Source organism: Somniosus microcephalus, chromosome 4 (genome assembly GCF_052327205.1).
Source record: "Somniosus microcephalus isolate GS21.2 chromosome 4, FLI_Smic_1.0, whole genome shotgun sequence".
Lineage (NCBI taxonomy): Eukaryota > Metazoa > Chordata > Chondrichthyes > Squaliformes > Somniosidae > Somniosus > Somniosus microcephalus.
In genome coordinates, this window is record NC_140990.1 from 310,801,076 (window position 1) to 310,823,988 (window position 22,913).

Below are 22,913 nucleotides of genomic sequence, written 5' to 3' on the forward strand. Positions count from 1 at the left end.
CTCCTGTGCGCCTCTCTCGTTGCCGCCGCTCGGTCCTGAAACCGGCTGCTGCTTTACCCTCTCTCTCTTTTTGTTTTCCGTCGACGCCGCTCGGTTTTCAACCCCCGGCTGCGCCCTGTGCGATTCACCCTCTCTCTGACTCCGTCGACGCTGCTCGGCCTTTTCTGTGCCGTCGGTCGGCTCCAGCCGCCGCTGTCCGGGAAGGGTCTACGCTGTACCTGTTGCCAGTCTGTTGCTGGATCGTCGTGGCTGGAGAATCAAACCCAGCTCTCAACAGCCTCCCCTGCGATGTTCACTCTCTGCCGGATGACTGGGCAGTTGCTCGTGGTCGACGCCTGTGCTTCTGGCCTTGACTTTCTTCCACCGTCCACCCGGAGCGAGTCCTTGAAAGGAAATGCAGAGTTGCAGGTAGATTCGAATCGACCTCGTCGCCACTGTTGAATCCGTGATTCTTAAAGTATGATGTTTTCCAATAACTAGACGGAGGCTGTAAATTAACAATCAACAGGTGTTTACTGGAGGAGGGTAGTCTAAAGACTAACAGTACAGAGGCATGCTCAAGGCTTATATACAGGTGTGGTCACTGCCGGTACTACAGTATACAGGAGCTGTAAAAGTAGTTCTCTCTTAAAGGTACATACACTACATTAGCAACATTGCTGAAGCCGTTACATCAGTTGCTATGTCAAGGCAAAACATGGAAATGGACTGAACTGTGCAACGAAGCTTTCGCCCAAGCAAAGAAAGCATTGCTGAAATCGGAGGTCCTGACACACTTCGACCCAAAGCTACCCGTGCAGCTAGCATGTGATGCATCACCATATGGTGTGGGAGCAGTCATATCCCACATCATGCCTTCGGGTGAAGAGAAACCTATCGCCTTCGCATCATGCGCCTTGAAGAAGGCCGAGAGTAACTATGCGCAGATCGAGCGCGAGGCCTTGGGAATCGTTTTTGGAATTCGAAAATTTCATCAGTACCTGTTTGAGAGAAGGTTCACACTCCTGACGGACCACCGTCCATTGACTTCAATCTTCTGGCCCCACACCGGAATTCCGTCTCTCGCTGCAAGCAGGATGCAAAGGTGGGCTTTACTGTTGTCAGGACACACATACGACATCAAATATCGCAAATCAGACTTGCACGGCAACGCAGACGGTCTCTCGAGGCTACCCTTGCCTGTTACTCCCCCAGAGCCTCGTCAGATAGACATCTTCTACTTTAGACAAGTGGAGGGAGCACCTGTCACTGCAGTTCAGGTGCAAAGGTACACCCGCAACGATCCAGTCCTGTCTGAGGTAATGGACGATGTCATTCGAGGGAGAGCTATAGGAGATTCTCCTAGTTTGAAACCTTACATTTCAAAAAGAAATGAGCTATCCGTCCAGGCAGGTTGTCTTCTTTGGGGACGCCATGTCATCATTCCGCCACCTCTGAGGGAACCTATACTGCAACAACTTCATACAGGCCACAGTGGGATGGTTCGGATGAAGGAAATGGCAAGAAGCTACTTCTGGTGGCCAGGTCTCGATGGGAATATTGAGGAGAAAGCCAAAACATGTTCCCCATGTCAAAGGGTCCGGAATGTTCCACAGCTGGCAACCCTACACCCCTGGGATTGGCCTGCAGAAGTGTGGCAGCGACTACATGTGGACTTCGCTGGTCCTTTCGAAGAGAAGATGTTTATGGTGGTTGTGGATGCTCGTAGCAAGTGGCCGGAGGTCGCTGTGATGGGGTCTACCACGGCAGAGAAAACAATTGAGAAACTTGGTGAGATTTTCAGCCATTATGGCTCACCGGAACAACTCGTAAGTGACAACGGTCCACAATTTGTATCACAGGAGTTTGCAACCTTCCTGCATGTGAATGGTGTCCAACACATCAGGTCTGCGCCCTATCATCCCTCTACTAACGGCCAGGCAGAAAGGTTCGTGCAAACTTTGAAGCACACCTTGAAGACATCGCAAGGTCAGGGCTCAATCCACCAATGTCTGAACAGCTTCCTGTTGTCCTACAGGAACGAGCCACATGCCACAACCAAAACTTCCCCCGCTTCGCTCATGATGAAGACGCAGTTGCGGACAAGTTTTGACTTACTCAAACCTCCAAGGGCAGAGCAGGTTGTCCATCGTCAACAACAAGCTCAAGTTGAAAAGAGAGAGAAAAGAGCCAAGGAGAGACGGTTTCATCCGGGAGAGCACGTCCTAGCTCGAAACTACAACACTGGACCGAAATGGGTTCCTGCTACGGTGATCGCGCAGACGGGCCCTGTGTCTTACACGGTTGAGACTGCTGAGGACATCGTCTGGAGAAGACACACAGATCAACTGTTGCTAGGAGCAGAGACAGCCACAGAGGCTCCAACGGCTGGTTGGCCTGAACTGTTTCCAGATGATACCGCAAACCAGCATCCTTTGCCACAGTGCTCTTCTCCAACACAGGAAGTCAAAGAGACTGTTCCACCTGTGCAACACAGGAAGTCAAAGAGACTGTTCCACCTGTGCAAACTCCTGACTTTCAACTGACACAGGCACCTTCTCCATCCAGGCCTGTGTCAATGCCTACTGCTGTGGAAGCCAGCGATGACCACCGGTATCCTGTCAGAGAGCGGCGGCCTCCAAGACGCTTGGATCTGTAGGCTTAGTGACTTACCCACAAGACTGGGGCAGAATAAACCCCAGGGTAAAGTCAGGGTTTGAGGCAGTCTACCTCTACCCTAGGTTCGTTGAGTGCATTGAAAGTAACTTACCTGTTGAGGAATAATGTGGACCTTCCATTTAAGAGGGGAGGAAATGTTATGTATTGTGTGTTCTCCTCCCACCTGTGGTGGCGCTGTCACAGGAGATAAATGGTTGGGTGTTCTCTCGGTTAAGTTTAGCTCTCTTTGTTCGGAACTTTCCAGAACTTCTTTTCCTTCCAATAAAGCACTTCATGTTTGAATCTCTGAGCTCTGAGTCCTAAATTGTGTCTAGGTAGAAAGGTACCGACACAACACATATGACGTTACTTTGTCGAGCATTCGTGTGCTAGTGTTACTCACAGGAATTCCTACACTTCAGCTTTTAATACACAAATGAGGCAAGCCTTAAGATTTTTCAATAAAAAATATTGATAGAAGGAGGCACTCTCTGCATTATACAACACATACTCTAGCAGGAGACTGATCCACATTCTCAGTGCTGGAATCCAATGTTTTTCTAATGGTAAGCTCCTGACTTAAAAGAGGAAGTCAGAGAGAGCGAAAGAGAGATGATTACGAAAGTACCATCCATATAGCCTTCCTGCATCAACAGGCTTTCAACCAATCAGAGGCCACACTTCTTCAGAAGCGGAGAATAATCTCACTTCCCGGGTTTTGTAACAACCCACTGAACTGTGCACTGTGTTTTCTCCTCGGTTTCAAGTTTTGGGTCTGCCTTACATATCCTCTTGGGTACAGCAGTGCTGGTCACTCCTATAAATGGGCAGAACATCTTACGTTGAGGAATGTGTCTGTATTGCCCAGTATCTAATTATACGGTAGTGTAACCTGGGTGTGTAACCAACGGAGCTCCTTGTGATCTGATTTGCATATCACTGGGGTGGGGAATGATGATTTTTGACTTCCACCTGATACAAAGTCAGCTGGTGTTGGGAGTCCTGAACTATTTCTGGGTTTGGGCCTCATTTGAATGGATATTTGTTTGGCCACCTGAGATGAGACGATGAATTGCTTAATGTCTCTGGCCACCCTGGCTGACGGGCCTGGGATGGGATAACTGATCCTGAATGTATCAGTTTGAGATATACGGTGAGTTGTGAGATCTTCCAGTCTGGCTCATCTATCTTTAATACACATTATTCAATATCTACAGCCTTTACCCATTTCTTTTCAAATCTCTGCCAATTCACTTTGTTTTAAAGCACAACTCTTATTCCTAACTCAGTCTCAAAATCCTTTTTGTGCGAGAAAAATCGATCAAAAATCCCTAAATATGGTATTCTCTTCCACAAGCCATTAGGATAGCCACAATGACATTATTTACACAACTGGAAAGAAGGGACAATAAAACTTGCTGTTTTTGTGCTCATCAAGCTGAGGTGATGTATCATTTTCCCTCTTTTGACACTCGGCATCACACCAAACATTCTCAGGTCAGTTTTAACAACAGGCCAGGAGGAAAACAATCCTTCCTTTGTACTAAAACAGAAAACACTGGAAATACTCAGCAGGCCAGGCAGCATCTGTGGAGAGAGAATCAGATTTCACGTTTCAGGTCGTTGATCTTTCATCAGAACTTCCTTTGTACGCAAGGCTCCAATCTCAGAGCAACACACCTGACCAATTCTTTCACTCTCTATAGCCATGCTCAAGAGCTGGATGAGTGAGATTGAGAGTTTATGAAGGAACCTTCCTTAGTTCACTGTTTGCTGTGAATATCATAATCCTATAGATAAGGAAGGCATTTACGATTTCAATTCAAATAGTGAACACAGTAAACCTTCGAACTTAGCTGCTCCCGCCCTGAACTAGACAATTTCATTCACTTTGCCTCCAATTTCCACCCTTCCCTCACCTTCACATGGTCCAACTCTGACTCTTCCCTTCCCTTCCTCGACTTCTCCGTCTCCATCTCTAGGGATAGGTTATTGACCAATATTCACTACAAGCCCACTGACTCCCACAGCTACCTGGACTACACTTCCTCCCACCCCGCCTCCTGTAAGGACTCTATTCCATTCTCCCAGTTTCTCCATCTCCACCGCATCTGCTCCGACGATGCCACCTTCCACACCAGTGCTTCCGACATGTCTTCCTTTTTCCTCAACCGAGGCTTCCCCTCTACCGTGGTTGACACAGCCCTCGACCATGTCCGTTCTATCTCCTGCACTTCTGCCCTCACCCCTGCCCCTCCCTCCCGGAACCACGATAGGGTTCCCCTTGTCCTCACCTTTCACCCCACCAGCCTCCACATTCAACGGATCATCCTCCGCCATTTCCGCTACCTCCAAAGTGATCCCACCACCAAACGCATCTTCCCCTCCCCTCCCCTTTCAGCATTCCATAGGGACCGCTCCCTCCGAGACACCCTAGTCCACTCCTCTATCACCTCCAGCATCCCTTCCCCTTCGCCTGGCACCTTCCCGTGCAAGCGTAGGAGATGTAACACCTGCCCCTATACCTCCCCCCTTCCCACTGTCCAGGGCCCCAAACACCCCTTCCAGGTGAAACAGCGATTTACTTGTACTTCTTGCAATCTAGTATACTGTATTCGCTGCTCACGATGCTGTCTCCTCTACATTGGGGAGACCAAACGCAGATTGGGTGACCGCTTTGTGGAACACCTCCGTTCAGTCCGTAAGGGTGACCCCGAGCTTCTGGTCGCCTGTCATTTTAATTCACCGCTCCATTCCCACTCGGACCTCACCGTCCTTGGCCTCTTGCATTGTTCCACGGAAGCTCAACATAAACTCAAGGAACAGCACCTCATCTTCCGATTAGGCACTTTGCAGCCTTCCGGACTCAATATCGAGTTCAACAATTTCAGATCATAACCTCGGCCCCTATTACATTTTTACTTATATTTTTTATCCACACCTTTGTTTTGGTTTTTCCCTCCCCCCATTTCCTTTTTTTTCTCTCTCCCACATGACAGCTGTCTCTCATTCTGCCAGAACATTTCACACCTAATCTGAGCCGTCTTTTGTCTCCACTAGTCCTATCACCATCACGTCTCGTTTTGAATACCTCTTAATGTCTCTTCACTTTTGTTCTCTCCCAGCCCTGCCTTTCGATCTATTTCATTTCCTTTCCAGTTTTGAAAAAGGTTTTGACCCGAAACGTCGACTCTAATTTCCCTCCACGGATGTTGCCTGGTCTGCTGAGTTTTTCCAGCATTTTCTGTTGTTATTTCGAACTTAGTGACTTAATTTCCATTGGTAATGCACTGGATTGATGAAGCTTATGCAAAAATCCTTTGTGTGCTGTTTTAACACAATTGCTAACCTATTCTTTGTTGCCTATTGCACCAGGTTATCGAGCGAGTTATTTTGTGAAAGCGGTTGGACTTGCACAATGTCTAAAGAGCGCTATGGCTGTGATGGGTACTCTAAGTGATGTAAGGTTCATACATAGATCCATTTGACTGACTGATTATTTTGCAATTCTGGTTTATGTTTACAGGCCTGGAAAAAATTATTTCACAAAAACAGCACAAAGTGGGGGGCAAAACTCTGAAAGTGCAATTATATGATAAAGGTAAAGAAGAGGAAAAGTACGACTCCCGAAAATTTGTTCTGAGGGGATTTGATGGCAACTCGACGTTAGAGCATATTTCTCTGTATGTTGACAGCCTCAGCAACAGCACAGGGCATCATATCGAACCTCTGCAAGATGGTGAAACAGTAGCGGTCACATTTGAAACTGATATAGGTTGGTGTTCTCACACTTTATTCTTTTCTAATTTTTTTTAGCAAACAGCAGTTCATTTATTTGCATGTTTGGGGGTGAAGCCAGGTTGATTGATGTGTGGAACTGAATGAAGTGGTTTCACTGAGGCCTGTATTGAAGTTTGTGATTAATGTGCCTGTGTGCAGTAATACAGAATTTTTCCTTACGTTGCTTTTTTAGATGCCAACTCCTTTCTACAGAATTGTTGTCAGAAGCCATTTGAAAGCAATGTTATCACTGCCCACCGTCTGGAGAAGACAGATACTGTGCAGATAGAAGGAATTGATCCTAGGCTGACCGATGAAGTCTTGGACTTGTACTTTTCAAACACCAAACGCAGCGGTGGTGGGGAAGTTGCAGAAATTAATATCCAAAGATTTGAAAGGACAGCTGTTCTTCGTTTTCAAGATCAGGAGGGTAGAGTATTTCATTTTTTAATGAAAAAAATTGATGTATTTTAAGAATTCAAATGTTATCATTTATTTATCTCCTGCTGGCTATCTTTCCAGCACATCAGGGTGATTTTTCTCACATGGAGGTGAGATGGAGGCAGGTTTCAGCTTGGGTGTGTCTGAAACTCGCCTCCACTGATAGTTTTCAAAAAATTGCGATTTTCCCATGATTGGCCACTTGATTTCAGAGGTGTGGGATGCCCTTGCTCAATTAGTGTTTTGGGACTGAAACTCGCCTCCGTTGACAGGACTTTTCCAGTCTGATTTTGTGGCTTCTTGCTCCCTTGGCTCACTCCACAGCATTTCTGCGTCTCCTGCACCACGCCCAACATCTTTTGAGATACCTATATCCAACTCCAAGGCAAGGGCCTACCCGAGGCTCTCAGATGAGGCGCTGCAAATGTTGTTTGAGGGGGTGAGATCTAGCAGGGAGGCGTTCTTCCATTCATCTCAGAGGAAGAGGCCTGCCAAAGAAGTCAAGGCTGTGTGGGTACAGCTGGCAAGGGATATAAGCTCCAGATCTGTGTGTAGATTGGGAGACTGTTTCTGTGTATTGATGAAATGCCATCCCTGTTGGAAAGCATTAACATGATTTGATGCCAAAATGTTGGCGTTATGCCAACTGTTATTTAGCCTTAGGCAGCTCCACATTGCGGACAATGCCACACTTGCATTGTCAGGTTGGTGGCCTGACTGAAAGGAGGCCAGAGAGTCATGTCCATTGTCAATGAAGTCCTAGCATGGAGCCAAGGACATGTGCCAACTCGGCCAACCTATACAAATTTGGCCATGGTAAGTTCATCCCTTCCATCCCTGGCAGCTATGTGCTCACATGCTGCCATTGCCGCTGGTCGAAACACCAGCGCTCTGACCTCCTCCTACTCCTCCTCCTGCTGCTGCTCCTCCTCCTGCTCCTCCTCCTCCAGATCCTCCTCCTCCTCCTCAGCTTCCTCCTCCTCCTCATCCTCATCTGAGGAGGGCTGGAACTGAGCCGCTTGCTCATCAGGAAGCTGCAAGCCACGACGCTGTGCGATGTTGTGCAATGTACAGCAGACCACGACCATTCTGGAGACCCTGTATGGTGTATACTGGAGTGCTCCACCTGATCGGTCAAGGCAATGGAAGTGCATCTTCAGCAACCCAATGGTCTGCTCTACGATGGACCTGGTCGAAGTGTGGCTGGCGTTGTAGCGCTCTTAAGCCTCGTTAGCTGGCCTCCTGATCGGCGTCATTAGCCACTTCTTCAGGGGATAGCATTTGTCACCAAGGAGCCATCCATTAAGTTGGTTTGGTGGATTGAAAAGCGGAGGAACATTAGAGTGCCGCAGGATGAAAGAATCATGGCAACTGCCAGGGTACATGGTGCAAACATGCAAGAGCTCCTTCTTGTGGTTACACACCAGCTGTACGTTGAGGGAGTGGAAGCCCTTTCGGTTGACAAAGATAGCTGGGTTGTGATGGGGCGCCCTAAGGGCCACATGTGTGCAGTTTATGATGCCCTGCACCATTGGCATGCCTACCATATTTGCGAATCCAACCAAATGTGCGGTTATACTTGCTTGATCCCTTGTGAACTGGATGTAATTGTGGGACTTAGCAAAAAGGGCATTGGTAACCTGGGTGATGCACCTGTGGGCGGCTGACTGGGAGATGCCGCTGATGTCTGCCGATGATCCCTGGAAGGAGCCTGAGGCAAAGAAGTTGAGTGCGGTGGTGACTTTGACAGCCTCTGGGCACCAGGTCTTGCTGCAGCAGGCCACAGATCTCTCGGACAACCTCACGCGAAAGTCTCAACCTCCTTTGGCACTGCTGCTCACTAATGTTGAGGTAGCTCATCCTTTGTCTGTAAACCCTCTGTGGGGGGTATCTCCTGCAGCGAGGTGCCGCGATGCGCTGGTGCCTTCTGCCCTGTGCAGCATCAGGTGGCTGAGCAGGAGGTTGGGGCTGCAGCTGATGTTGCTGCTGAGCTGCCTGGTTCTGCTGCTGCCCTGGATGGTCCTCATCCTCATCTGAGGTCCAAGGTGAAAGGAAATGAATGTTTCCCATTCTGCGTGCAGATGCCTCCTCTGGGGAAGCGCTCATTGTAAGCGGGGCGCGGGTCTTCACAGGAGGTCCCACAGTTGATGGAGTCAAGCTGTAGCACCTCCGACTTTGGAAGGCCTTCTAAAAGTGCTCAGAGACCTTTTAAAGCCAAGATCTGGCACCTGCAAGTAATCCTTGCTGCAGTAAACGAGGTCTTGTTAGACCTGCAGCAGTGAGGAGGCCACCCACGAGTTAACCCGCCAGGTTTACCTGGCGTGGTTCAGAAATTGCGTGAAGCACGCCGAAATGATGGAAAATTCACGAGGGCCTCTCAAAATAGGCTTAGAGAGGCCCTTAACAAGCATTTGCAGATGTTAATTAACGCAATGGCCAGCTGGAGGCAGGGGCGTTTCCCGACCTCCAAAACCGGCACCGGCAAAATCCCACGGAGGCAGGTTGGAGTCGGGTTTCGAACCCGACCTCATTGATTCTAATTTTCCCGCCTTTCCCGACTCCAAACCCACCTCCTCCGGCGTCAGAAAATCGCCCCCATCGTTTCTAAGTTTAAGCTTCATAATATCTATCTACCGCCCCGATTTTAACCCAATGCGTCCGATGAGAATGAGATGGCTGAGCGGTTAAAATCGGGAAAATCAACTTAGGCTGACCGCCATTTTAGCTCCGGAGTTGACTTGGACATCCAGCCTAGAAGCAAACCCGCTATTGAAGCCTAGTGGGATTGGCTTCACAAATTTAATGGGGCACTCGCCTGCAGGCACTCAGGCCTTTACGATCTGTGTGCTATTGTGAGTAGTGCATTTCCAAGGCAGTTTTGTGCTTGCAGTTTGCTTTGATCTGATGTTTGTCCCCCTTACTTACCCTGATTATGGGTGATGTTTGTGCTTCTTTCCTTTGGGTGGATGAGCAGTTGGAGGAAGAGGAGCAGCAGCAACAGCAGCCTCCACAACCAGGGCAATGCAGGAGGTGGGCCTGTTAGAAGGCAGCAGGACAATGCATGAGGTGGGCCTGTTAGAAGACAGCAGGACAATGCAGGAGGTGGGCCTGTTAGAAGACAGCAGGACAATGCAGGAGGTGGGCCTGTTAGAAGACAGCAGGACAATGCAGGAGGTGGGCCTGTTAGAAGACAGCAGGTGAGGCGGATCTGCTCGTAAAAGGCCTTACCTAGTCCACGGGATCTATACGACAAGGATCTCTAGTCAGTTGGTTTCTTATTTCTGAGGAGCAGAGTATGAGGAGACTGTGCTTCACCAGGCTGTTGTTGCAGGACTGTGCTTTGCCACTGGCTCTCAAAGTCACCACTGCCCTTAAATTCCAGGCTGCTACAATGGATATCAGCTGCATTTCCCAGTCTGCAGTGTGCAGCTGCATCTGGCTGGTCACCAATGGCCTCCTTGCCAAAGCAGAGCAGTACATTGCCTTCCCAATGGATGCCAACAGCCAGAATGAAGCAGCTCTGGGACGTGCAGCAGTGGTCGGTTTCCCTCATGTCCAGGGCATAATAGACTGCACACATGTAGCTATTAGGGCACCAGAAGATGAGCCAGCAGTTTACATCAACAAGAAGGGCTTCATCTCCCTCAACTGGTTTCTGATTATTGCAGAAGGATAATGCAAATATTTTTTTAAAATTCGTTTTTATGGCATGTGGGCATCACTGACAAGGCCAGCATTTATTGCCCATCCCGAATTGCCCTTGAGAAGCTGGTGGTGAGCCGCCTTCTTGAACCGCTGCAGTCCGTGTGGTGAAGGTACTCCCACAGTGCTGTTAGGGAGGGAGTTCCAGGATTTTGACCCAGCGACGATGAAGGATTGGCGATATACTTCTAAGTCAGGATGGTGTGTGACTTAGAGGGGAACTTGGAGGTGGTGTTGTTCCCTTGCGCCTGCTGCCCTTGTCCTTCTAGGTGGAAGAGGTCGCGGGTTTGGGAGGTGCTGCCAAAGAAGCCTTGGCGAGTTGCTGCAGTGCATCTTGTAGATGGTACACACTGCAGCCACGGTACGCCGGTGGTGGAGGGAGTGGATGATTCAGGTGGTGGATGGGGTGCCAATTAAGCGGGCTGATTTGTCCTGGATGGTGTCAAGCTTCTTGAGTGTTGTTGGAGCTGCACTCATCCAAGCAAGTGAAGAGTATTCCATCACACTCCTGACTTGTGCTTTGTAGATGGTGGAAAGGCTTTGGGGAGTCAGGAGGTGAGACACTCGCCGTAGAATACCTAGCCTCTGACCTGCTCTTGTTGCAACATTATTTATTTGGCTGGTCCAGTTAAGTTTCTGGTCAATGGTGACCCCCAGGATGTTGATGGTGAGAGAATCGGCGATGGTAATGCCGTTGAATGTCAAGAGGAGGTGGTTAGATTCTCACTTGTTGAAGGTAGTCATTGCCTAGCACTTGTGTGGCGTGAATGTTACCTGCCACTTATCAGCCTAAGCCTGAACGTCGTCCAGGTCTTGTTGCACGCAGGCATGGACTGCTTCATTATCTGAGGCATTGTGAATGGCGCAGAACACTGTGCAGTCATCAGCGAACATCCCCAATTCTGACCTTATGTTGGAGGGAAGGTCATTGATGGAGCAACTGACGATGGTTGGGCCTAAGACACTGCCCTGAGGAGCTCCTGCAGCGATGTCCTGGGGCTGTGATGATTGACCTTCAACCACCACAACCATCTTCCTTTGTGCTAGGTATGACTCCAGCCAGTGGAGAGTTTGCCCCCCCCGATTCCCATTGACTTCAGTTTTACTAGGGCTCCTTGATGCCTCAGTAGTTCAAATGCTGCCTTGATGTCAAGGGCAGTCACTCTCCCCTCACCTCTGGAATTCAGCTCTTTTGGCCATGTTTGGACCAAGGCTGTAATGAGGTCGGGAGCCGAGTCATCTTGGCGAAGCCCAAACTGGGCATCAGTGAGCAGGTTATAGGTGAGTAAGTGAGTCGATGACACCTTCATCACTTTGCTGATGATTGAGAATAGACTGATGGGGCAATAATTGGCCAGATTGGATTTGTCCTGCTTTTTGTGGACAGGACATACCTGGCCAGTTTTCCACATTGTCAGATAAATGCCAGTGTTGTAGCTGTACTGGAACAGCTTGGCTAGAGGCGCGGCTAGTTCTGGAGCACAAGTCTTCAGCACGACAGCCGAGATGTTGTCGGCGCCCATAGCCTTTGCTGTATCCAGTGCGCTCAGCCTTTTCTTGATATCATGCAGAGTGACTCGAATTGGCTGAAGACTGGCTTCTGTTATGGTGGGGACCTCAGGAGGAGGCCGATATGGATCATCCACTCAGCACTTCTGGCTGAAGATGGTTGCAAACGCTTCAGCTTTGTCTTTTGCACTCACGTGCTGAGCTCCACCATCATTGAGGATGGGGATATTCATGGAGCCTCCTCCTCCCATTAGTTGTTTAATGGTCCAACACCATTCATGACTGGATGTGGCAGGACTGCAGAGCTTTGATCTTATCTGTTGATTGTGGGATCGCTTAGCCCTGTCTATAGCATGCTGCTTCCACTTTTTAGCATGCATGTAGTCCTGTGTTGCAACTTCCCCAGGTTGGCACCTCGTTTTTAGGTACGCCTGGTGTTGCTCCTGGCATGCTCTTCTGCCCTCCTTATTGAACCAAGGTTAATCCCCTGGCTTGATGGTAATGGTAGAGTTAGGGATATGCCAGGCCATGAGGTTACAGATTGTGGTGGAATACAATTCTGGTGCTTCTGATGGCTCACAGTGGCTCATGGATGCCCAGTTTTGAGCTGCTAGATCTATTCTGAATTTATCCCATTTAGCATGCTGGTAGTGCCACACAACACAATGGAGGGTGCCCTCAGTGTGAAGAGGGGACTTCGTCTCCACAATGACTGTGCGGTCACTGCTACCAATACGGTCATGGACAGATGCATTTGCAACAGATAGATTGGTGAGGACGAGGTCAAGTAAGTTTTTCCCTCATGCTGGTTCTCTCACCACCTGCCCCAGGCCCAGACTGGCAGTTATGTCCTTCAGGACTCGGCCAGTAGTGGTGCTACTGAGCCACTCTTGGTGATGGACATTGAAGTCCCCCACCCAGAGTAAATTCTGTGCTCTTGCTACTCTCAGTGCTTCTTCCAAGTGGTGTTCAGCATGGAGGAGTACTGATTCATCAGCTGGGGGGGCGGTAAGTGGTAATCAGCAGGAGTTTTTCTTGCCATGCTTGACCTGAAGCCATGAGACTTCATGGGGTCTGGAGTCAATGTTGAGGACTCCTAGGGCCACTCCTTCCCGACTGTATACCACTGTGGGACAGGACATACCCAGGGATGGTGATGGAGGTGTTTGGGACATTGGCTGAAAGGTATGATTCTGTGAGTATGACTATGTCAGGCTGTTGCTTGACTAGTCTGTGGGACTGCTCTCCCAATTTTGGCACAAGTCCCCAGATGTTGGTGTAGATGATTTTGCAGGGTCGACTGGACTGGGTATGCCGTAGCCGGTGCCAAGGTCGATGCTGGGTTTTATTCTTATTATTGTGTTTTGTAGCGGTTTGTTACAACTGAGTGGCTTGCTAGGCCATTTCAGAGGGCAGTTAAGAATCAACCACATAGCTGTGCATCTGGAGTCACATATAGGCCAAACCAGGTAAGGACAGCAGATTTCCAGATTTATTTAATTAACTGAATTTAAATTCCCCAGCTGCTGTGGTGGGATTTAAACTCATGTTTCTGGATCATTAATCCAGGCCTTTGGATTATACTGGCCTAGTAACTTTACCACTATGCTACCATTCCCATTACCACTATGCTACTGTTCCCATGTGTGTCAGTTTCACTGGCAGCTGACACAACGCCTTCATTCTGTGACACTCATATTCCCGCCACTTTCCCCCCCATCCAGGTACGGCAGGGGATGGCTGCTGGGGGAAAAGGGTTACCCCCTACACATGGCTGATGACACCCTTCCGCAACCCCACCACGTCTGTGTAACAGAAGTACAAGCAGAGCCATGGGAGCAACAGGGACATCATAGAGCATTTTGAAGCAAAGGTTCACTAACCCTGCTATTCCTCTGCGGTGCTCTCCCAGTGGCTTCAGAGAGTTGGTGGAAGGCTGCTGTTCCTCATGTGGGTGAACCCTTGAGATCCTTGTGGCTGGCGACTTCTGAGAGCTCGAACCTCTGAAAACCCGTCGGCAGATTGCAGCACTTTGGCTACTGCTGGGGCAGTTTGGCCCAGCTGGCTTTCTGGCACCATGGTTGATATTGGTAGAGGAGATGGCGAGGGAGCAGATGTGCAGACATGCCGAGATAGGGCAATGTGTGCCACTTCCGCTGCATCACAGCCAGTTCCATGGGCCTGAGACTCCTCACCTCCACTGATCTGTGGGAGAGCAGACTGCAGAAGATGCCTTGAAAGCCTTTATCCATTTGTTCCATCAGTCTCTCCAAGGTGGGCATCAGACTCTCCAAGGCGGAGTACAGGTTTGAGCTCAAAGTCAGCATAGCAGCTGTTCGAGCTCCACCAACGCTGCATAGGCTGTGAACATTGACTCCTGTTGTGAGGGCCGGGCTCCACAGGATGCAGTGGCCAGGCCACAGCATCCCTGGAGGTGGCCACCACAAGCTGACATCACACAGGCTGGAAGCAGACTCCTCTTTCAGTCATGGTGGTGAAACTCCTTGGCAGGCTTTCAGATACCTAATATAGCTGCTTCTGTGAAGAAAGCAGTTTTCATCTTATTGCTGGGCCCCAGATGTCCACCTCTCTGTCCTCTTCAGCAGAGCTAGGAGAGGACATTGCCATCCAGCAAGCTATCTCCTAGGTTGTCCCTACCACCAGTACCTGCTGCTGCTCACCACTTTAACTCACTCTGTATCATAGCTGGATACCAGTCTCATTGCTGGAGCTTGGGAGTGATGTAGCATGATAAGGATTCTCTTCCTTTGAGGTACCTTCTTCTGCGGGCCTTCAGAAATGATTGGTGTCTTCGTGGCAGCTGTGACTAATGGTTTTTGGTCATCTGGACTTGCCTATTCTGATGCAATACCATGGAAAGCCTAATATTGTGAGACTGGGGCTCTTCTGAAGGACCATTTAGCATGATGGCTAGTCAGACATTCATATACGTGATATAGCTGCTTCTGTGAAGAAAGCAGTTGTCATCTTATTGCTGGGCCCCAGAAGTCTCCGCCTCTCTGTCCTCTTCAGCAGAGCTAGGAGAGGACACTGATCTGTGGGAGAGCAGACGGAAGAAGATGCCTTGAAAGCCTTTATCCATTTGTTCCATCAGTCTCTCCAAAGTGGGCATCAGCCTCTCCAAGGCGGAGCACAGGTTTGACTCAAAGTCAGCGTAGCAGCCGTTTGAGCTCCACCAACGCTGCAAAGGCTGTGAACATTGACTCCTGTTTTGAGGGCCGGGCTCCACGGGATGCAATGGCCGGGCTACAGCATCCCTGGAGGGATTCATATATCTTAGTGATGGGCGGGGTCATTGGAGGGGGACGATTGCTTTGGAAACAAAGCCTCCACAGCACTATGTTTGACATATGAGGTAATAACAGTAATGTTTTGGGCAGGAGATGACCATTGGTCAATCTAGCCTACCCTCCAAAACGTCCCATCAGCATACTTACTAGTCTCCTAATAGGACTTCATCCAATTCTTTTTAAGGCCTTGCATGGCTTTCCAGTTCACCATCCTTCTGTTACTCTGTTCCATAATTCTATCATCAATTCCAATAATGTTGCCTAAATTTCATATTTTCTTTTGCCACTTTAAACTCTGTCCTTTGAAACCTGTCAGAACAAAGTGTGGTGAATAAGGTTGGTGAGCTACAAGCACAATTAGCCATGTGGCAATATGATGCTGTGGCAATAACAGAAACGTGGCTTAAAAACGAAGAGGACTGGGCACTTATTATTCAAGGGTGCAAGGTGTTCAGAAAAGATAGGGAAGGAAAAAAGGGAGGTGGGGTGGCAGTGCTGATTAAGGAAGACATTGTCGTGTTGGAAAGGGAGGTTGTTCTTGAGGGGACAAGGACATAATCCATTTGGTTAGAGTTGAGGAACAAAAAGTGTATGATCACGCTATTGGGGTTATTCTACAAGCCTCCAAATAGTGAGAGGGAGGTAGAGGAGCAAATCTGCAGGGACATCGCAGAGATATGCAAGAGCTATAGAATTGGTGTTAGGGGGACTATAATTACCCAAATATCGGTTGGGATAATGCTAGGGTAAAGGGAAAGGAGGGGGAGGAATTTCTGAAATGTGTTCAGGAGACTTTCCTTGACCAGTATTTCCTTGGCCCAACTAGGAAGGAGGCATTGCTGGATCTGGTGCTGGGGAATGAGGTGGGCCAGGTCGACCAAGTGTCTGTGGGAGAACACTTGGGTACGAGTGATCATCGTATCATAAGGTATAGATTAGCAATGGAGAGGAGCAAGGAACAATCTAGAGTGGAACTTCTAAACTGGAATAGGGCTAACTTCAATGGGATGCAAAAGGAACTAGCCAGAGTAAAATGGAACCAAAGACTGACAGGAAAAACTGTAACGGAACAATGGGAGATCTTTCAGGAGGAGATGTTCCAAGTACAGGCTAGGTACATTCCAACAAGAGGGAAGGGAACCAAAGCAAGGGCTCCTTAGATGACAAGGGAGATAGAGAAGATGATGAAACAAAAAAAGAGGGTGTATGATGAATGTCAGGTGAATTCTTCAAGGGAGAACCAGACCAAATGCAATAAGTTGAGAGGGGAAGTGAAGATGAAAATAAGATTGGCAAAGAGAGAATATGCGAGTAGAATGGCGATTAACATAAAAGGGAACCCAAAAATCTTCTGCTGACATGTAAACAGTAAGTGGGTAGTAAGAGGTGGGGTGGGGCCTATTAGGGACAAAGAAGGTGATATATGCTTAGAGGTGCAGGGCAAGGCTAGAGTACTCAATGAATACTTTGTATCAGTGTTTACTAAGGAGGTGGATGCTGACAAAATATCAGTAGAAGTGGAAAAGGTAGATGCAATGGAAGGGGTGAAAATTGTAGACAGGATGTATTAGAAAGGCTGGGTATGCTTAGAGTGGATAAGTCGCCTGGTCCAGATGGCTTGCATCCCAGGTTGCTAAGAGAATTGGGGGAGGAGATAATGGAAGGCCTTGCCATAATTTTCCAAACTTCCCTATATACAGGGGAGGTGCCTGAGGATTGGAAAGTGGCAAATGTGACACCATTGTTCAAGAAAGGGTGTAAGGACAATTCTAGTAACTACAGGCCGGTCAGTTTAACATCAGTGGTGGATAAAGTTTTAGAAACAATAATCAAGGAAAAAATTAACAGGCACTTGGAGAGGTTTAAGCTAATTAAGGAGAGCCAACACAGATTTGTAAAAGGCAGGTCGTGTTTGACTAATCTAATTGAATTTTTTGATGAACTAACAGGGAGGATTGTTGAAGGGAATGCAATGGATGTTGCCTACATGGATTTTCGAAAGGCGTTTGACAAAGTACCTCATAGAAGGCTGGTTAACAAAATTGAGGCTCATGGAATAGGTGGGTCAGTGGCAGCTTGGATAAGGAATTGGCTTAAGGATATATATAAATAAATATGTATAAATGACCTGGATATTGGAATACAGAGTAGAATTTCTAAATTTGCCGATGACACCAAACTTGGTTGTGTGGCAAACAGTGATGGTGATACTAATCAACGGCAGCAGGATATAGAAAGGCCAGCAGAATGGGCAGACAAGTGGCAGATGAAATTTAATACAGAGAAGTGTGAGGTAATGCATTTTGGCAGAAGGACCAGGGAGAGGCAATATACACTTAATGGAACAGTTTTAAAGAGTGTGCAGGGACAGAGGGACCTGGGGGTTATAATTTGCATAGGTCCCTGAAGGTGGCATATTGAGAGAGTGGTTAGCAAAGCATATGGGATCTTGGGCTTCATAAATAGAGGTATTGAGTACAAAAGTAGTGAAGTTATGCTGAACCTTTATAAAGCGCTGCTTAGGCCACAACTGGAGTATTGCGTCCAGTTCTGGTCACCACACTTTAGGAAGGATGTGAAGGCACTTGAGATGGTGCAGAGGAGATTTACCAGAATGGTTCCGGGGATGGGGGATCTTAGCTAAAATGACAGGTTGGAGAAGCTGGATTTGTTTTCATTAGAGCAAAGGAGGTTGTGGGGTGATTTGATAGAGGAGTCCAAGATTATGATGGCTTTGGATAGGCTAGACGGGGAAAGGCTGTTCCCACTAGTTGATGGTACAAGGACTAGGGGACACCGATTTAAGGCTTTGGGCAAGAGATACAGGGGGGACGTGAGGAAAAACCTTTTTACACAGCGAGTGGTGAGGACCTGGAATTCGCTGCCAACGGAAGTGGTGGAAAGGGAACACAAACAATGTTTTCAAAGGGAGACTGGATAGACACTTAATGGAAATAAACTTGCAAGACTATGGGGATAGAGCAGGGGAATGGGTCTGACTGGATTGCTCTACAGAGAGCCGGCATGGACTCGATGGGCCGAAAGGCCTCTTTCTGTGCTGTTATGACTCTATGGCATTCCCGGATCCAAATTAACCATACCTGCAACATCTGAAAAGACCCCAATCATGCCCTTCCCCCTCCTGCTGGTTGCCAGAGAGCAAAGTCGCAGAGTAAACAATTGTTCCTTGGAACTCAGTGCTCTAAAGTTCAGAAATCTGTATTGAGGCATTGCTCAGGACTCCCTTCAATAATTTGGTATAATTCCTGTGATACGGAGACCAAACCTCCAGGTAAGAAGGGCCTGGCATGAAATGACTGGCTTTCTCTTCAAATAAAAATGTTTTGCATCTGTAACAAGTGCGACATTCTGGAATATGACACAGGAATAGATAGATAATAGATACATCTATTTCTACTCACTAAAATTGTTTGGTTTCTTCCAATTGTATTTTTGCAGTGGTAAAAAGAGTCACTGAAAGGAAACATTCCCTAAAAGGTCTTCAGTTGACTGTTAGTCACTATTACCATGGACTGCAACTATCTTTGTATGGGGTTAATGGTCCGAAAATCAAACAGCCTGAACAATGTGACATTTGCATCAATCCCTCACTTCTAAACTACATCCAGAAGACTCGTCTCTATAACCAAGAGTTAGAAGAAATTTCAAAGGATGTTTATTGTGACATTACCTTTACAGACTCTCCAAATTCAAAGCAAATGATTCTGAAGCCTTCTTTTGATGCAAATATATTGTTGTGCTACAAAATTGCTAAGGACTGGAAGAAGCATGCAGAAGAGGCAATTTGGAAATTCATCGGGAAGTTTGACTTCAGAGACTTTCCAACAGATAAAGACTTGTGGGAAAAAGTGAAGAACGAAAGCAGAGGACTAAAGGCACCTGGCTTTGATGTCCTTTACTGTTCTACAGAAGACAAGATTGTTGTTGTTGGGGAACAAAGTAAAGTTTCAGACACTTCCAGAAAACTACAAGGAATATTGGAAAAGGCAAACAAAGAATTAGAGGATGAGCGGAATACTGTCGAAGAGCAGATTCCATTGGAAAGTCTCGAGGAGTTGGAGTTTCTGCAAAGTCATGTCAAAGACACCGTTTCCTCTGTGGAAATATCCACCAACGTCGCTCCCCCAGTCTTAAAGCTGAAAGGATTGAAAGAGAAAGTTAGCCGAGCTCAAAAATTCATCATCCAGTTTCAGTCCCAGTTAGAAAGGAAGCCTCTCAATCAGTCTTCACACATGGAAGATTTTATAAAATCGCTGGTCCTCAAGAAATTTGTGCAAACTCACTTCATTCAAAATGACATCAAGGCCACACTGGTGCGTAGACAGTCTGTTGAACTCTTGGCTGTCAAGGCAGATGTAAAGAAAGTAGAAGATAAAATAAAGCAGTTGTTCCAGGAAGTAAGAATTGACTTCACTCCACAGCAAATCGAAGCCTCTGAAGTTGACGAATGGAAAAGGTTGCTTAATGATTTGAAATCTGATATCCAGTCAAGCAGTGAGGGCTGCAGAATCATAGAGGAGAAGAATCCAGCTGCCATAATAATTGTAGGATTTTCAGGCATTGTTGCAGAAGTTGCAAAAATACTAAATAGTTATCTGGACAATAAGCAGGTGATCACACAGCTCATTCCTGCCACAGTGATGCAAGTAGACTATATGGAAAGTTCCTTGATTCTCACAGAATTGCCTGAAATCCAAAACAAAGGTGTCACCATAACGTATACCAGAACGGCTTCTCCAGGTTTAAAAGTATTTGGTGCAGCAGAGCATATAAATGAGGCAGTTTCTGCTATTATGGTTAAGTTATCATTGATTCAGTCAGAAACCTACATTTACCACAAACCAGGAGAGGCCACAGTCCTCTCTAAGCACAAGGACACTCTACAAGTCAAGGCTAAAGGACATGGGTGTATGTTGTTAATTAAAACCGAGGAAGTACACCAGGGTTCGTCAAGCCTCCCAAAACCTGTAAGTGTACACAACTATCAACTTCAACTTATCCATCTAGCAAATTATACTAAATGTCAGATGAACTTTTGTACCCAGTAAATAATTGCCTAGGCCTAGACACCAAGGCCTCAATATTTACAGGGAGGTGAGGAGGGTGCGGGTGAGGCCTGAACGGCTAAAGAACCCGGAAAGGCCTTAACGGCAGGACCTCATTAATATTTGTTAGCTCTGTTTCCTGGCCGGCAGCCAGCCGAATGGACTGCCTGGCAGGTGGGTGGGAGGGAACATCAGTGGCAGGAGGCCACAGCCAAGGACCCTTGGGGATGGTCCCCAGCAATTGGGAGGTCCGAGTTGGGTGGAGGGAACATTAGGCTGGCTATCGGGCGGGAGGAGGCTGAAGGCTTCCTTGAGGGGCCAGAGGGAGCATACCTGCTCCTCCTGGCCCTCAAAGAGTGCTGAAAATAGGCACTTACTTCGTGGAGCTGGCAGTTCCCGTCTCCCTTTTCACTTTTGGGTTTCCCGATCCACTGGGAAGCCCATGCAGCAGCAGTGAATGTTAAATTGGGCACCCAATTGCACTGTGGGGGCCCAATTTAGATATGTCAATTAGCTGTCCCACTTCTCCACCATAAAAAATGTGGAGGGTTGGCGTCATGTTCCCCGTATTTTACTCTTTAAACCCCCTCCCCGCGACCCCGACCCGTCTGTGGGAGGTGGGGTGTGGAGGGTGGTTAATATCAAGGCCTACGTTTGCAAAGGTTCTGTCATAAATCGCAACTTCTACAAGAAGTAACTCAAGAAGTACTACTGAACGGCCAGCTGAGGGCACCGCCCGAGGAGTATAAATACTCGGGCGTGGGCCCACCTTGGCCAGAGACAGTCTGGAAACAGGAAGCTAGTGACTACTAACTAGACCTCCATGTTTTGTTACAAGTCGATTAAAGCCTTGCTTTATGTACAACCAAGTGCGTAATGAGTCTTTATTACGTCAGGTTCTAGCTATTGGAGGCTGTGATATTCAGAACAAGATTGGTAAAGTTATAAAGCAAATGGGGACCCAAGCACCAGGGCAGGTGGTATGCATCTCTTCAAGAAAGTTAGGGCTAGATTTTCAGTTGCTTGCGCCAGCAGTTAGCGCCTTAAGAGAAGTGATTTTCGGGCGCTATGCGTGTAGCGCCCGGGCGCAGCGCAGTTTGCGCCCCACCCCAAATTAAGTTGCCCGTTAGCGCCGGCGCAAATTTTAGCGCCCGCCCGGATGCGCGCGCAGAAAATGACGTCACATCCTCGTGCAACGCCCTTTGGCCGCCCCGATTGCAAACTTCAGTCGGACCGCCCCATTGTGCAGCGGGCGGCCGGAGCGTTTGGAAAAAGGAACGCAACACAACCAGCGCGGGCCCCGGGGGGCGCTAATTAAAGGGAACGTCCTCTCCAGTATAAATGCCAGCCTTTTTTCAGAAAACAGTCTTGTGCAACGCATTTCTGGAGACACAACAAGGAGGATAGCTAACTGGTTTCAAGCAGCAAGAGCCAGGTATTTTTGGACTCAGGCCATAGCGCTGCAAGTGGCCATTTGGAAATTAGACTGTTTGCCAGGATTTGATGGAGGCTGCATGGGGTGCCAACGCGCAGCTGCAGCGCCATGTCCGTAGGGCTCGCAGACGCATTGTGAGAGGGGCAGCCCTGGCTAGAGGCAGAGGGGGCTACAGGCGTCGGCCACGTAGGCCTTACCCAGTCAGGCTATACCGCCAGCAGCGCTCCTACCTAAACATGAGTGCCGCGCGATGTGTTAGAAGGCTCTGATTCCGAAAGGAGGTGATTGCAGAGATCTGCCACCTGCTTCGCCGAGATCTGCGGCCAAAGCTCAGGTGCAGGACGTCTCTGTCGGTGGAAGTGAAGGTGACGGTGGCATTGAACTTCTATGCCACCGGCTCCTTCCAATACGCTGCTGGGGACATAGCAAACATCTCCTAGTATGGCGCGCATCGCTGCATCCGCCACATGACCGAAGCACTGTTCAGAAGGAGAAGCCAATTCATCTCCTTCCCCATGGCCCTCGAGAGCCAGCATCAGCGCGCATTGGGATTTGCCAGACTCGGGGAATTCCCCTTGGTGCAGGGCGCCATTGACTGTACGCATGTGGCTTTGCGGGCCCCTCTGGAGCATGGCGAGCAGTATCGCAACAGGAAGGGCTACCATTCTCTGAATGTGCAGCTGGTATGTGACCACAAGCAGCGCATCATGGCAGTCAATGCCAGCTTCCCAGGCAGCAGCCACGATGCCTTTATCCTGCGGCAGAGTACTGTGCATGACATGTTCCAGGCACAGCCTCCCCCAAGAGGATGGCTCATCGGGGAGAAAGGCTATCCTTTGTGCACCTGGCTCATGACCCCGCTCCGCGCGCCCAGGACCGCTGCTGAAGAGGCCTACAACGAGAGCCATCAAACCACCCGCAACATCATCGAGCTAACTATTGGGGTCCTCAAGCAGCGGTTCCGCTGCCTTGATCGCTCCGGAGGAGCTCTCCAGTATTCGCCGGACCGGGTCTCCCAATTTGTGGTGGTTT

General features: G+C 48.4%; 1 protein-coding gene across 1 annotated transcript in view; it reads left to right on the top strand.

Moving 5' to 3' along the window:
* Positions 1-22,913, top strand: part of LOC147120592 (protein mono-ADP-ribosyltransferase PARP14-like) — a 213,375-nt gene that overhangs the window by 67,275 nt on the left and 123,187 nt on the right. The window contains exons 5-7 of the mRNA XM_085986722.1: positions 6,164-6,412; positions 6,611-6,847; positions 18,840-20,368. Coding sequence (XP_085842848.1) covers positions 6,164-6,412; positions 6,611-6,847; positions 18,840-20,368 — 2,015 coding nt within the window. The remainder of the gene's footprint in view (positions 1-6,163; positions 6,413-6,610; positions 6,848-18,839; positions 20,369-22,913) is intronic.